The 16423-nt window shown below is 30.3% G+C and overlaps 1 protein-coding gene across 1 annotated transcript in view; it reads left to right on the plus strand.

Moving 5' to 3' along the window:
- Positions 1-16423, plus strand: part of LOC129972330 (inactive dipeptidyl peptidase 10-like) — a 475818-nt gene that overhangs the window by 419349 nt on the left and 40046 nt on the right. Inside the window, exons 9-11 of the mRNA XM_056086431.1 lie at positions 126-295; positions 15012-15112; positions 16272-16401. Coding sequence (XP_055942406.1) covers positions 126-295; positions 15012-15112; positions 16272-16401 — 401 coding nt within the window. The remainder of the gene's footprint in view (positions 1-125; positions 296-15011; positions 15113-16271; positions 16402-16423) is intronic.

Below are 16423 nucleotides of genomic sequence, written 5' to 3' on the forward strand. Positions count from 1 at the left end.
CTAATTTCTCTTGTATATCTGATATATTGACAAAATCCAGTTAATGATCTTCTTATATTATTTCAGAGATGTACAGCAATGCCGCCGTAAGCTATTGTCTCATATCGATTTTCTTTATGTTTCAGCGGAGATTTTTCACAGCAACAATGCCCTGTGGTGGGGTCCAGACGGTACCAAGCTTGCTTATGGAGTCTTCAATGACACGCAGGTGGACGTCATGACGTATCCTTGGTACGGATCGTACGAAGACAGTACGAATGTCTATCCTCAGACAATCAAGCTAAGATACCCAAAGGTAAGGACTTTCAGAAATTCACTCGCAACTGAATATCCATGTTTATGTAAGTAATTGTTTACAGTGGATAATAGTGTGACTTTGACTAGTTGGCGGTTGACCTTCAATTTCAACAGGTGATTCCATGATCATGACTGGCTAATTCTTTTTATAGGTTAACAATTCATTCATTGAATATACATAAAAAAGCATTCAACAATTTTGTTGATTTTAGCACGAGAAATATTTTTTTCAAAACTAGTGGAGAAACATATCCGGTACAAGTTGTAACAGATGTAAGATAATTTGTAAGAATAAGAACAAAAATATTAAAATTTATATTTCCTTAACCATTTTTATTAATAAAAATATATTATGCAATTGGAAATTATTATGACTTAGCATAATGATGATAAATGATATCAAATATTTTACCGTAAAATAAAGATAAAATTATTTAACCAGTCAGCATAGAACTGAAAACTGAAATGAACGCAAGCAAATAGTAAACTGCTTGCACATTTTTCAAATGGAGCATTGAACCCATTTTGCTTTATCAGAATAGGTGGCCTGTTGTTAGTTGTGTCTTGGATTTCAGATTGAGAGTGTTACTGGTTTGAAATTCGATTTCAACGAAGAACCCTCGAGTAAATGGATTTGGTGTACGCTAAATTTATCAAGTCTGAACATCCCCCTGAAGTGGCGCGGATAGGGGAGGCATTGCCATTCCAGGGGGATATTCAGGCCCGACAGATTTGGCATTCACTAAATCCACTTACTCGGAGATTCTTCATTGGAATCGAATTTCAAACCAGTAACACTCTCAACTGAAATCCAAGACATTACGTCCCCTTGGTATGGCGCAGAAGGGAAAGGGAATGCCATTTCAGACATTATCCCCGTCGTCTGACTGCTGTTTAAAACTAGGTGTTCTATCCCAAAATAGCTTTAAAACAGAATGCTAATGAAATATTTATAATATAACGTCAATGATGCTGTACGCATCTCTGCAAGATAGAATAAAACTATTTTTTTTTAATCTGGATGGTAGTTCAAAATCTTCTTCACTTTCTTTTCCCTTTATTTTCTCAGTCGTAAACTTTTCCTTTTCTGTTATCCTTTCTTCTTGCTTTTATTCTTATTAATTATACAATCGATTTCTTTTTCCACTTTTCTTTGTTAGGAAGATGAGATAATAAAATTTATTTATCTTTTTTAAGAAAATTAAACTTTTCCTGAGGTGAATCCTTAGATAGAGAGACCTGATGTTTGAGAATGCATGATAATATTTAAAGCAGAAAAACCTAAGTACATGAATCAAAAATGAATAAAGTGAATATAATAAAGTGAAATTTTGCAAGTTTTTATCCGTTACAACTTGCCCCTTCGTGTTGTTTCGAAAATTCGTTTTGCTTATTTATAATAAAAAAATATTACTATTAAGAAGAAAAAAAAGTAAAACAGCTTTTTTAAAATTTAATACACAGACAAAGTAAATAAATAAAAATATTTTTTAATAATGAATTGCCTTATCTTAAATCAAAATTTGCAAAATAGTTTTTCCCACCGTTTATTATCTCGTGTTCGCTATTTCTTACAATCCATTTCGGCGGGGCACTCACTGTACTGACATGATAGAGACGATCCTAAGAATCGTTATTTAGCGGAAATTCTGATTAAACATTTTAAAAATTGCAGTTTACGTGCGTGATGCAAACTACCCCTCTTACAAGCAGCCCTTGGCTCCTCTTCTACATTTACGAATGCTTCGGCTATGTTTTACTACCTGCAATTCGAATTTTCATGTGGAATTAAGCTGCGTTATCCGTTATCGAACTTGTTGGACTTCCCATGCATCCACCAGACAATTTTCCGTAGCAATTATTTTCTACGCCAAAACGCCAATTTCTAGTTATTTCGCTAATTTTCTAGTTACTAAAACTATACTCGATTGCCTGAGCGACTCAAATTGTTCTTCAGGAATCAATTAATAATAAAAAAAGCGTAACTAACCCCAGCTGTTATGTAACTTTCGGGGTAAGTAATAGGGAAGTAAATTAAAATACTGCGTGAGAGATTGAGCACCTCCCCCCCTCGAAAAAAACATCGAACATTAATTTTTCCAAAATGTTTCTGAACAAAAAATTAAAAACTACGCATTAAGTATTACTTAAGTCGTTTTAGTTGTTTACTTAAAATAAATATTAACGCACCATCCACGCTTTATTCTTCAATAAGAAATTAATCGAGTTAAGTTTTTTCAATAGAAACGTCAAAAGATAAAAAGAAAATAAAACAATCATTTTAAAAAGATGCTAATTTTTCTCCATTTAGTAAAAATAATTCCGACAGCAAACAATTTCTACATGTTAAAAAAAAAACTACATCTTAGAAACGAGGGGGAGAAAAAGATCGATTTCGTTTTATTACAAAAATCTAATTTAAATCGCGAGATATTCAAGATTTGATACTTTTACAGATAATATTTCTGAAGCAGGTAATTTGTAATGAGAATTCTTTTCCAAGAACTCTGTTTGTAAATACTAGAAAAATTTCTTTCTTGAAAGTTTCTTAAAGAAAGATACTTTTTTTCCTATTTAATGATTTCTTTTATTGGTTGAGTGGATTGCATTTTATCACGATTAATTCTGTTCTTTGCAAGCTTTTTATTTAAAATCCTCCTAAAAAAGTAGATTTTTGTAATAATTCATCTGGGAATTTAAAATAAGAAGAATTAGTTTTTGAGAAATCTTTTTATAGATAATAAGCCATTGAATGTTTCAACTCTTGAAATATTTTTCAAATGTTTTCTGTGTTTGTGTGTTGGTTGCTACAGAATTTCAAAAAGAATAAATAATAGATAAATGTATTTCTTATTGAACTTCTCTAAATCGAAAAGGTTTATTTTGAATTTAAATTTTTTTCCTACCTTTTCTGATAGCAGAAAATACTTTTTCTAAGTCACTTTTGCGTTTATTTATCAATTGCAGTCAAATTTCATTAACGATATCATTAACATTGTTGCATAATTCCGATGATTGTACGTTATAAGAAATCAGCCATCTAACTCTCCAACCCGCCACGAAGGCACACGGGTTTAAACCATAAAAACTGAATGACCGGACCGCCGCAACAACAACATTGGCGGGAACTGTGGTTGAGTCCTAAGGGCCATCACCGGCCATGGTACAACCCTCCCCGAAGGAAGTACGTCCCGTCATCGATGGGAGGAGTCAGATCCCCCAGTTATTAGTGTACCCACCAGGATGGCGAGATCCAACCACCATGCCAGAAGTATCTCATCCTCATTTCGAGGTGCCCCCCGGGGGATTGTACGTTATAAGAAGTCCAACTAGCTCGACAAAAGATAATGGCACTTTAATCAACAAGAAAACTCAAACATGGGTAGCAAAATAAAGCAGAAACGTACAGCAAATCATTATTAAAAAACTGCAACAACATAATAACACTTAGAGACAACTAGAGAGATCACTCTGCGACCAATACTTCAAAGAAGGCATTGATGCTCATTTACTCGCTTTTTCTTATATGGGCTCTGTTAGCAAAAATAGGATGTTCGTTTCATATTGGGGTTTTCTTTCCATCCGAATGCGTGTACACAAACTATTGATGATTCGAACCCCGTTCGTAACGATTTATCACATGAACTGAAATGATGCTTCCAATTATTTATGCAAGATGTTATTTGACGGTTTTATGCAAATGTTTTTTCACTCTATATAAGAGCAGAAGCACTCGTGCGCGCATGCTTAGACGTAGATTCTGATTCTTTTTTTTTTTTTTTTCTTTTTTTTCACTTGTGTTCGTAGTCTGTGTCGGTGTAATGTGATATTTTTATAATGTATTAAATGTTTGTTTGTCGCAAGAAATAAAAGTATGTGTTTTTAAGAAGTCTTCTCGACCCGCAACATTTTACAAGCACCAGTCACATGCATTTTTCACTGCTATTATTTGAACATTTTACTCAGAGGGCCTTACAGACGATTGATCTTGACAATTACAGGGTTTGAACCCAAATATCGTCTGACAGCCTCCATGTCATACGATATTTTTTGGAAAGAACTCGGTCCCTTTAAAGTTATCGTCAAAATTCCAACATTTTTAGAGCTTTCATTTTTGTCACCAATGTTGAGAGTCATTTACCTAGTATCCTTTAAGAACATCTATAAATCCTTCTTTCAGTTGTGTGACTTACATTGAAGATAAAAAATATTACAGATTCATAACAATATATTTTCATACATTTAATTTTCTTTTTTTTCCCTCTTATTTTTTATTGCGTAACACTTCTTACTTCTTAATAATCAGGAATTGCTGGAGGAATTTCAGTAATGATACCAAATATTTTCTTTACCATTCCATAGCAGCTGTTGTATTTCAAAAGCATTCAGTAACTTTACATCTTTGCTTGAATAATTTTTAATCCAATTTAGAATTTAATTTCAAAATAAATATCAAATATGTATCATAGTATTCAAGTTGTCACTTGAATGCTATGATTTATAAGAACATGTTTACGCATCAGAATTTCTTGATGTACCAGGACTCTTTTCACAAATATTTTGTACACGATTTTACATTTCCTTGAAAGAACTTCAAGAGGAGAATGGTTTAATTTCGTCCAATGGAGCGGCAGGGGGGGGGGGGATCAACCTTAAAAATAGTGTAGAATATATCAGTATATCTTGATGCTCAAGAAATATGAACTTGGTGTTATCATCAACTGCAAGTATAATAGAATTTTGTAATTTTATATATACAAACATTTATTAAATAGATACATGTAATAAATATTTCTCAATAATCAGATTACATGAGTCCCAATAATCAGATCAAATCAGATTTTCACACGTAATAAGTATCTCTCAGTAATCTGACAAATATTGGATTATAGTATTGCAGGGTTAAAGAAAGCGAAAATGAGTGGGAATTTATTTAAAATGCTCTTTTTTACAACAAACCTCTGTTTACGACACAAAATAATCAAAATTTTAGAGAAAATGTATACAGGGTTAGCAAGAAGTAAGTTACCCACTTCAGAGGACTCTAAAATGCGTTCTATTGATCCAAACAAAATATGTACTTTGTATGTACTTTGTATGTCGTTCTAGGATTACTGCCATCAACCTAACTTTTTCCATTTCGCGTTTCCCTCACCTTTCTACAAATTGTGGCCCTTTGTAGAGACCGGATTGGCCTAATTATAGAGTGCCTAATGAATAGGAATTCAAATACAAATATATAAGACTTTTGGCCATTTCCTGGTATCCATTTGACGAATTAGGCTCTTGATTTAGGCTTAATTGATTTTTAACACAAACAAATATTCTCACCGAAACAGCTGATCACCAGAGGCGGGTAATAATAAATCAAATTAAATATTTGAAAAAAATTTTTAAATAAACACGGAAATGAAACAAGTTCGAAAATGTACCGATTTTTTTTTCTTCCGTATTATCAAATTTTTCGAATAGCAAACAACAATTTCTTCTCGATAAAAGGAATTTTAGTAAAAAAAAGAGAGAGAGAGAACTATCTTCAAGGTTTATTCCATATTTCAAAAGAAATCTAATTTAAGACGCAACATATTATTCATATGATATTTTTAAGAGAATATTTATGAAAGCAAATATTCCATAATGAGTACTCTTTTCTAAGAACTAATATTCAGTACATTTTCTTCTGAAAATATTTAAATATTTTATCAAGAGAGGAAGGGGGTTGTACTTTCTTTTATTTGTTGAATATATTATCCTCGATCTTCTCTTCGATTCTTTATTTCTTTCCAAACCTAACTTTTTATTTTTAAAAAATCGCGTGTTCATTATAGCTCGCTAAGATTTGAAAGAATGTTGACATCGTGTTTTTATTCCTTTAAAAAGTAAGGCATTCATATTTCGGATGTCGAAACACGTCTTAGTCTATTGTAGATTTGTTTTGTAATTGCTATCAAAAAGAATCTGATGAAAAATATTTTATAACGTGTTTAATTGATAAAATCTTTTTGAGGATTTTGCAGTTTATTTGCCCATTATTAATTAAGTTACTTTTTATCCGTTCTAGAATTTCTTTCCAAATCAAATGAGATACATTGCTGTATCAGAAACAAATGTTTATCTTGCAAAGATTAACGTAATCTTTTATTAATGTTGTAATGATTTTAGTTAGGCCAATATTCTTTAAATTGCATTTAACATCATACAAAAATAGATCAAATATTTGAACTTTGAGCTACCAAATTTGAGATGTAAGTCCTTTCTGAGATTTCAAAGGCTACATTTTAAAAAATTGAAATTTTTAATTGAAAGTTAATTAATTTTCACAATTTTCTTCAGTGTGTTATTGCATAAAACTATTTTTATACTAATCAAAAATTCAAAAAATAATTTTTTAGTGATATCAGTTTTATTTCCTTATGATACACTTCTCAAATTTTGATATACGGAAGTATATCAAAAATAAGTATATTTTAAATATTACTTTCTTGTTTCTATTAATATATTGATCTACAGGCACGTTATGACAATATTGAATACATTTTGAAATGGATATATTTTGTACTATAATTGAAAGTGAATTTCAAATTTAAAGACTTCTTTAATAATAATGATTTGTCGCATATTTTTTGGAGATGGTATTCACATTAACATGGTAACTTTTTAAGGGGGAGGGAAGATCGCGATTGCCTAGTTGTTAGGTCTCGGCCTAGGAGTCTTAAAACTCCAAATTCGAAACCATCATCCATCGAAAAACCATTATGCACAAGAAAAACCCATCGAGACCAAATCGGAGGAATAGTGTGGATATTTGGAAAAGAGGGGAACCAGCTCAGAAGTCGTCCTCTTCAACAAACCACGCTTCCGAAATACAAAGCCCTTCACAAAATAGACGTAGTGTTACTTAAAAATGAGACTTTAATGTAGAACCATTAATTACTGATTTTAATACTTTAAACCCTTTAATTAATGGATGCCAACATGAAGTCTATTTTATATGGAACTGGTATGAGATCTGATGTTTGATGGGATAGATATGTAAGATATCAAATTGCTTCTTAAAATTTCTATTAAAGTGATTACATCGATAAAAATTGTCAAAATTCGCTACATCTTTCTTTTAAGTTTAGTGTTGACTTTTAGGTGGTTATTTCTCTTCCAAGTACCCTATAAAAGCATTACAATGCACATCTGAGAACTGGCAACGAAACTCTAACAAAATAATAAAATAATATTTCAATACTAAAATTAAGTCAAACACTTAAAAATATTTTATAAATTTCATAGTACCGTTTTGAAAGAATAATTTAAATATAAATGAGTTCTTTTCACAAAACATAAAATTTTTTAATTCACCATTTTAGCCAAAAAACTGAAATCATTGCATTAGGCCTCGTTTAAATCGTTTGCTTAAAATAAACATCACCGTATGATCAGGAAATAATAAAGAAAGTTATTTTTTTATGTTGAAGTGAAAGGAAGAGAAGTAAAGCCGACGCATTGGAAAAATGCTTTTTTTTTTCAATCCTTTTGTAAAGTCATTCCTAGAGCAAACAATTTCTGTAGGAAAAAAGAAAAAGATTCGCTAAATTCAAGATCGATTTGTATTATAATAGAACTCTAATTTAAGTAGCAATATATTCATGAATCGATACTTTTATAAAAAAAAAGTAATTTGCAATTAAAATTCCTTTAAAACTGATCTATGAATAAATATTCAACAGGTTTCTTCCTAATTTTTTTTTAAAAAAGATCATTTTATTAAATTTTATGATTTTTTTTTCATTTATGAATAAATTTTCCTCTGCGATACTTTTTTCAATGTCGTGGATTTTTTTTATTTAAAAACAAAAGAAAATTATATTTGAGGGATTCTCTTTATTTAAATAAGTTATTATTGTTTTTAAAATACTTCTAAATTATGTGTGTATTTATATTTTGATAATTACCAAATCTCAAAAATCCATCAAATAAATAATAAATATATTTGTACTGTATATTTAAATACTTCAAGGAAGGAAATATCTATAATTCAATTTTTGAATGTGTGGCCTACTTTTTTAAAATCTGAATGACATTACTGCAAAATTTTGTTAGCGATAAATGACAACGAATACAAAACATGAATCACTTTGAAATGTAGGGATAAAACAAATTTTATATTTCGATGTTTTTTTAGTTATGTAATAACGTGCATTGCTCTAAATTTGAGAAATTTGAACTGAAAACTAATATCTGACTCGTCTGCTCTTTTTCAAGAGTTAGACACCGATATGATTTCTATCCTGCATCAGCAACTTATAGGATTTGATGTAAATAAAAGGATCAAAAATTCAAACACCGCGTCAAGGCTAGAGTTCCAAAATGGCATTTAAATCTTTTCTTTTCAAATGCTATGCGTCCTGATCAACAACAAAAAAAAGTTCGTCTGACGATATAAAAACAAAAACGCTTGTGAAACGAAATAAAAATGCAAAATTTTTATAATATAGAAATTCAGATTTATTTGTGAAGATAAAGAAAATTTGCTTGTGAAGTAGAATTTCAAAGATGGTACTTGCTATGTAACATCGTATTTTAAAGTCGTTGTAAAAAATCGAATATTTTATTTTTGAAGTAATGTCTTCCTGTCTGTCTATTGAGTTTATCTGTCTATCTGTGACAAAGAGTGCTCAAATATACTTTGAGGTAGATGAATGAAATTTGGCATATAGTCTCTTTAACAGATTTGTGGATTTCTATCAAGTTTTGTGCAAAATAAACAAAAGTCTGTCCTGCTGACCCAATATAAGTTTACACAAGTACAAAACAAAGAGAGCTAGATAGATAAAATTTGGTGCAAATATTTAACATCTATACTGCATCCAGCTAACAAATTTTGAGTCAACACCAGCAAGAGATTGAACGCATGTTGGTCCGCAGCCTCACAAACATGAGAACGCGATAGTTCAAAAACGCAATGTTTTAAATATATCAAATTTGGTATGTGGTTTTGTGACTACAATTGTAATTCTAGGTCAAATGTTGGCTTCCATCGATTGGGAGAAAAAATCATCTAAAATCAAAATTCACCTTTATTGGAGAGTGTGAAGGATCCTTTGGGAAGACTTGGCATGTTTTTGATGGCATGTAGATACTATCACTATTTTTTAGACATTTGTTTCACAAATTTAATGGCCGGATTAAGTCTTATGGGCTCTTGTCAATGCAAACTTTGGAGTCCTTTTTCTCCTATCCCCCCCAGTTTTCAAAAACAAATTTTTTAATGATTTCATTTAATCTTTACAAACAGCTTCAAGCGACATATTTTGATTAGCAAAACATTTAATCGTGGAACGTTTAACATGGGTGATTTTAATATCTCAAGTATAAAAATATGGTGAATAAATTGAAAAAAAATATAAAATATAGTTTTGAAAAATTAGGTAACTTTTTAACAAAATCTAAATAATATTTATTTATGGATTAAAGGTTTACTAAATTATAAAAATAATTCTTTAGAATTATAAAGTGCTATGTTATGAAACTTGTAAATGGCATTTAATTCAGCGTGTTATTGGAATTAATTTTGTAAGAATTAACTTTGTTAAGCAATTATTTCCTAAGTTATTTGCGAAATGTAAAAAAAAAAAAAAAAAAAAAAATGCTAAATTTTACGTTTTCATCCTCTACAGAAACATATTTATTCATTTAAAATAAAAATAAAAGTAAATAATATAAGTACATGTAATACATAGTTATTTTAAAAAGTTTAATAAAATAAATTTTCCAAACTCTAATAATTTTTTACCTACCGTCACAGCGGCTTCGGCGTGTGGCATAGTTGGCCGCAAAAGTCGAATTGTCTTGCAAAGCAAAACACGTGCCAACGCTGCCATTGTTTTCAATGGGAGTTATGTCCCGTTTTTTTTTTCGGGGGGGGGGGGGTCAGGGAGGGGTGTTTTCATTGAAAAATCAAAGTACTCTTCAGAAAGACGATGAGGACAAAAGCGTCGCCAACAACCCATTACTTACGGTGAGTGAACAACGCCATTAACTCATTAGCTGCCACGGTCGCCATTCGGGGATTTTGGAATTTTGCGTAACCGCTTGGCGTCAAAAATATATTTATTACGCCTGAAGATTTAGTTTCACAATTATTTTTGATTACAAATTTTAATAGCTTTGAATTGAAATGGATCCGAACACGGTAGAGGGTTAATAAATCGCAGAATATTTTAATAATAGTTCGCATGTAGTATGAATCTATCTACAGCTGCATTACATTAAACCATTTGCTGTCACGATCCCCATCCGTGAATTTTGGAATTTTAAGTACACTATTCTGAGCCAAAAATATATTTGATACTCCTGACAGTTTAGTTTCATGCAATATATCTATTAATATTTGTGTTAGAAAGTGCATATTCTGTGCTTCATTTCCTTATAACGAGTGAACAGATTTGAAATTCATCTAAGATGTACAGATCGACGACAACTTCTTTGATGAATTTAATTCAAAATTCGATACAAATATACAGTTTAGATGATGAAATTGTGTACTAAATTTTATTCATCGAGCTCACTTACATATGGACGGACATACAGACAAACTTCCTGTGAAGGGTTTTCTTCAAAATTTGAAAGAAATCAACAGATTTTGCTGTATAGGTCATTTACTTAATTTCATCCGTCTTGATGAAAGAATTTTTGAATTAACATATTCAAAGAAAGAATAATAAACATAATTAATGGTATTTAATTTATACAAATGTATTTTTCTGGCAGGTAAAATGTAAAGATTCGTCAAAATCTCGATCTTTTTGACGATTACGATATATTTTTTCGATTACAATGTGTCATGAATTACTTTTTAATCGTAATCATAAATATATCTTGAACTGAAAATTCTTTTTAAATGTAAGTAGTTGAAAATATTGATATTGAAGTATTTATTTTTAAGAAAAGACGATTAAAAGAATAATTTCAAATACGGAAGGAGCATTTAATACTAAGAAAACAGACATTTTTTGCTAGTTCTGGTTTATTTTTTATTAATTATTTACGAAATTCATCGAGAGTTTACTCTAGACTGTTGTCGAATTATCGGAAGTTAAACCTACACGATTAATAAAATAGATAAGCAATGCATTTCAACCAAACTAATAACATTTGTTCCTAAATGTTATTAGCTTTAAATTTCACATTCAAACCGATATTTATAAAGATTTACAAAATTCGGAATAATACTTTGTCTCCAGCAATACATCATATTTACTGTTAGCGACGATCTCAGATTCTTTTGCAGAAAAGTCGAGGAATTCATGATTTATGGAAATGAAGTGTCTAAAGAAGACTTCTGCGAGAATTTCGCTCTGAAAAATTCGCGACTTTTCAAGAGCTGCGATCATTAATTTTAGAGGTTGAAGTGGCATATAGGGAATATCTGTGCCATCCTTGCGACATCTGCCGGTTGAAATATGTTTCACTGTATTAAACTACTAAATGAAAATTCATTCAACGAAAAGGATTTTTAGCTTGTTTGCTAGTGTAATCTCGAAATGAGTGACTGTTATTTTCTCTTGATATATTTAAAAATAGAATAGAATATTATTTTGAACGATTACAAGTGAATGTGACAAATATTATTAAATTTAAAAATGTAAGACGCATCTAAATATAATATTTCACTCGATTCTAAAAAAAGATTTCTCGAGTAAGGGGTTATTATTGCCAGCTAGCTACTGTGTCTGTAACTTTGGAAGCTTCTATTAATTCAATATATATATGTATGTAAGAAAAAGCAAAGCACGTATATTTGTTAAGTCGCACAATGTATAATCGGGCCAAAAAAGGAATTGATAAAATTTATGTTTAAAATAATATTACAAAAATAGATTAAAAACTGAGGAAAATGTAAATGAAACTGATGTCACTATAAAGTTATTTTTTTTTTATTTTAATAAAAAATAATAGTTTTAATAATAATAATAATAGTTAATAATAGTTTTTTATTTTAATTCACCATAATAATTACGAGATGATTTTTTCAGTTTTTAAGGCGGAAAGACTTAAAATCTACTAATTCCATTTCATCTTCCTCTTAGTAGGGTATGGAATTTTTTAATAGTTCAGTCAGTCCTTCTCGGTGCTAAGAAGATGTGTGTTAAATTTCGTTTGAATATATGAAATTATAAGATTTGAACAAGCAGGCATTAAAATTTACACGTACGATGCACAATGTACGTTCTTAAAGTGGTCCAATAGCTAATTTCTAAATCATTAGAGATATGCATATAGTTCCAGTTGCAAAAGTGATGTAAATGATGGAAATAATTACATTTTTATGTCTATTGAGTTAATAAATATATTTCTCAAACTTTACAAAATCTAACTTTTTATACAGAACAGAACGCCGTTTCATACCTCTCTTATACGTACCGTTCTGGTCACGGAACGATTTGATGAGTATGTTACGGGAATTTTATTAAATGCAAAAATGTTTACAATATAACTGTGTACAAACACATAAGAAATGATAATAAAATGAAACCATTTACAAAGATTTTCTACTTTGAAATATTCCAGAAAAATTATCTGGATTAATAATATGCAGAAAGATGTTGTGCATAAAAAGAAACACATGAATTCTGTGTTCACTTGTTATTCTGACATAGTAGATGAAGATGCAGTTATAAAAAATCAAATGGAAAATAATCTTATTAATGATAACAAAGAAAATATCTGTTTGAAAGATATTGATGAGTGCAAATATAGGTGAGGAAAATATGGTGCTTTTTCTTCTCTTAATCCTATCTGTCATATTCAGTAAAATATTCTTGACGCTATAACATTTAAAATAAAATATCATTCTTTTGCAATTAAAATTGATTCAGTTACGAAACGTTAAAAATTAATATTTTTGTTCACTTTTACTGATAAATTCGGGAAAGGAAGAAAGATCTTGATGTACAAAGTTAAAGTTATTCACCATTATGTCTGCTTTCTCAGAAATTGTTTCTTGAAATCAATTTGTATGCGACCCCTATTTAGGTTAAAATTAATCAATTTTAATCATAAAAAAGATGGAATTTTTTAATCATATATTTTAGAACATGAGCAGTTTTACCAAATATGATCAATCCTGGAGAAGAATACAGTAAGAAGTTAGATTTTTTTAATTTTTTGAGACACGTATTTATTTATTCGATCTATAATTTTTCCTGTCATTTAAAGCATTTTTCCAGTTTGAACTATATTGTCACGAAGATTGGAAATAACAAGGCTGTTAGGTTGAACAAGTAATCAGATTTATTCAAGCAAAGTAACTCTCAAGCGCACAGGACCGATAACTCGACCACAACTGGTGACACTTGACTTTATATACACTCTCAGAATGTTCGAGAAACATCCAGATAGAACATTTAAAGAAAGATCTAGAATCAACTAGAAACTAGAGAAATAATAAATAACATTTTAAATTAAAATTCCAGTCTTTGGATAAAACTGACTTGGCTGGTATTCGAACCTGGGTCGTGAAGGTCTACAGTCTCGTGTCTTGCCAACCAAGCCACAGGAATTGATATCAGTAGTTCATTATGCGGCAATATATTTATTACTAGCAGTTTTAATATTAGCTATTGATCCGCTATAATTGTGCCCCCCCCCATAAATATAGACTAACATGATTTTTTCGTTTCATCAGTACAATTTTAGAATTCATTAGAGTGGGAATTAGCATCATTTGATGCTAAATCTCCAAAACTGTTGATGACAAATAATCCTGCAAATAAAAAATGAGAAATACGAAGGGAAAATATCCCCTGTTTAATAAGCATCGCAGTGAAAAGAGGGTATTTGAAATCAGGCCTTCGTATATTATATAAAAAGGTTAACATTATCCATCCACAAATATTTGAATAGAAATAACAGTGATAACCAGTGGGAATGATCCTCCAAAAGGTTTCTCATATACTATCAAATAAATGTGTTATCCCCCCCCCTCCCTTCCTCCACATGGATTCGTAGACCATGCGCAATGAATGTCGTGAACAACATGAGAGCTCCGATTTTTATTTTAAAACTGACACATATTCATATTTTGTACTTCACAGCATAGAGCATATAACCAAACATGCATTTTTGTCGAGTTATAGAAACAAAATTTGGATCAGTACTGCAGTTTTAGTAAAAGGATCACATATTAATGCATTAATCTAAGATATGCTTTGTAGAGTTGCTACATTTATGTATATTGCCAAATATAAAGTGGCAACTCGTTGACAGATTTGAATTAAAACTCAATATACACCTAGGTTTTGAATGCTGAAATTGTATAACAAATTGTATCCATCTAGCTCTTTACATTTTGTAGCTATCGTGTTCTTCAACTTATGTGATTGCAAATACAAAATATAACAAACAATATTAGGGAAGTAATAAATATATACAAATTTGGTGTCAAGACCACATACCAAATTTCATCCATTTAGCTCAAAGCGATTTTCAGTTTTTGTACTCACCGAAAGAGCGACCAAATCACCGTCCTAATTCCAAAAATGCATTTTTCGTATTCAAGGCAATCTAAAAACTGAAATTTCTCACAATTTCAAGTTAGAATTTTTTTTGGTAATTACAGTGTATTCATTTATATACTTTGTGTACGAAAAAGTAATAATTGAGGTGTATTGAAGAAGAAATATATTTTAAATATAATTACGAAAGGTACATTTTTTTTTCAGCCAGGGAGGCCAAATCCGAAAGCAAGTCTATGGGTTGCAGATTTTACTCAGCCGTTTCCTGTGACAGAAGAAGTGATGCCACCAGTAGAAATTAAAGATCAGTAAGTATTCGTCTGCTTTCGTTTTTGTATTGAATATTTTTTCAAAATTATCTTAAATATTTCAAAAATGTGTTATTTCGTCTTTGAAAAGGTCCTAGTGTTCATGAGGATTTTGAAGTTCTTATTTTTTTTTTAAATAATTGATGATAAGTTAACCAATGTAATCATTATGCCCATGTTAACGACCAACAATCATGCATCTTAAACTGGATTTCAGAATATGTAGTGAATCAATCAGTCACAGAGGGAAATCGTTAAATAGTAGAAAACCAATTATTATATTCGATTACTTATACGACGTCTCCATATTCTCGTTCTTGAAACAAACCACCAGCGAATACATTGTTACGAATTTGTGATATTGCTTTCCTTTACAGAAAATCTTAGGAATCTTATCCTTTGGAAGATAATTTTGCAGATATAGTAATGATTGTTCTGAATGGATGAGGTGTCAATGATTCCCGGTCTTGGCGACAATGGTTATCATTTGGAAATTGGGATAAAAATGGAAAACCTCCGTTTCCCAATATACAGGAATCTTGGCGATAATCCAAAAGTAGCATAGAATGTTCTAGAACAAGCGACCGAACTCGATTCCTAATGTAATTATCGGCAAGATTCTCAAACATTAGGGAATGTACGTTTTGTTGTCGAATTTGATTATCATTTGGATTCTTGGTGACAAATTTGGCAATAAAAATGGAAGATCCCCCAAAATAATAAAGATATAATAAAGAATAAGAATGAATAAAAACAAAAGAAATAACGCAATAATAAAAATGAGCAAAAGCAACAAATTGAATTAAAAAACGCTTTCTAAATATATAATTTTATTTATATTCTAAGCACAATTTTTTTTGAGTATTTTCTAATCTTTAATTTTTATTTGAATAATAAATATTAGGAAATCTTAAGATTTTTTTAAAAATTAATTATCAAATTCATTCACTTCTACGTAATTAAATAAATCTTTTAATTGTTAATTAATTTCTGGAAATATTAAAATATTGTTCTAAAATACAGAAATAAAAAATCTTTTCAACGTACTGTCGCTCAAAAAGTGTGTGAAAATTCAATTGAGTAATTTCTTCTTTAGAAAAAATAATTCAAATGAAATGAAGATTGTAATTTTAATGCACGGACTTCCTTTTTCCCTCAGAGAATATTATTTGACTTCTGTGAAATGGATTGATGAAGAACGACTTCTAGCCATATGGCTTAGAAGAATACAGAATTCGTCTTTCGTCAGCATCTGCCAATCAGGTGATAGTGGGTGGATGTGCCGGAAGGTAAGTAAAAATCGAAAAATTA

The sequence above is a fragment of the Argiope bruennichi genome, chromosome 6, assembly GCF_947563725.1.
Source record: "Argiope bruennichi chromosome 6, qqArgBrue1.1, whole genome shotgun sequence".
Lineage (NCBI taxonomy): Eukaryota > Metazoa > Arthropoda > Arachnida > Araneae > Araneidae > Argiope > Argiope bruennichi.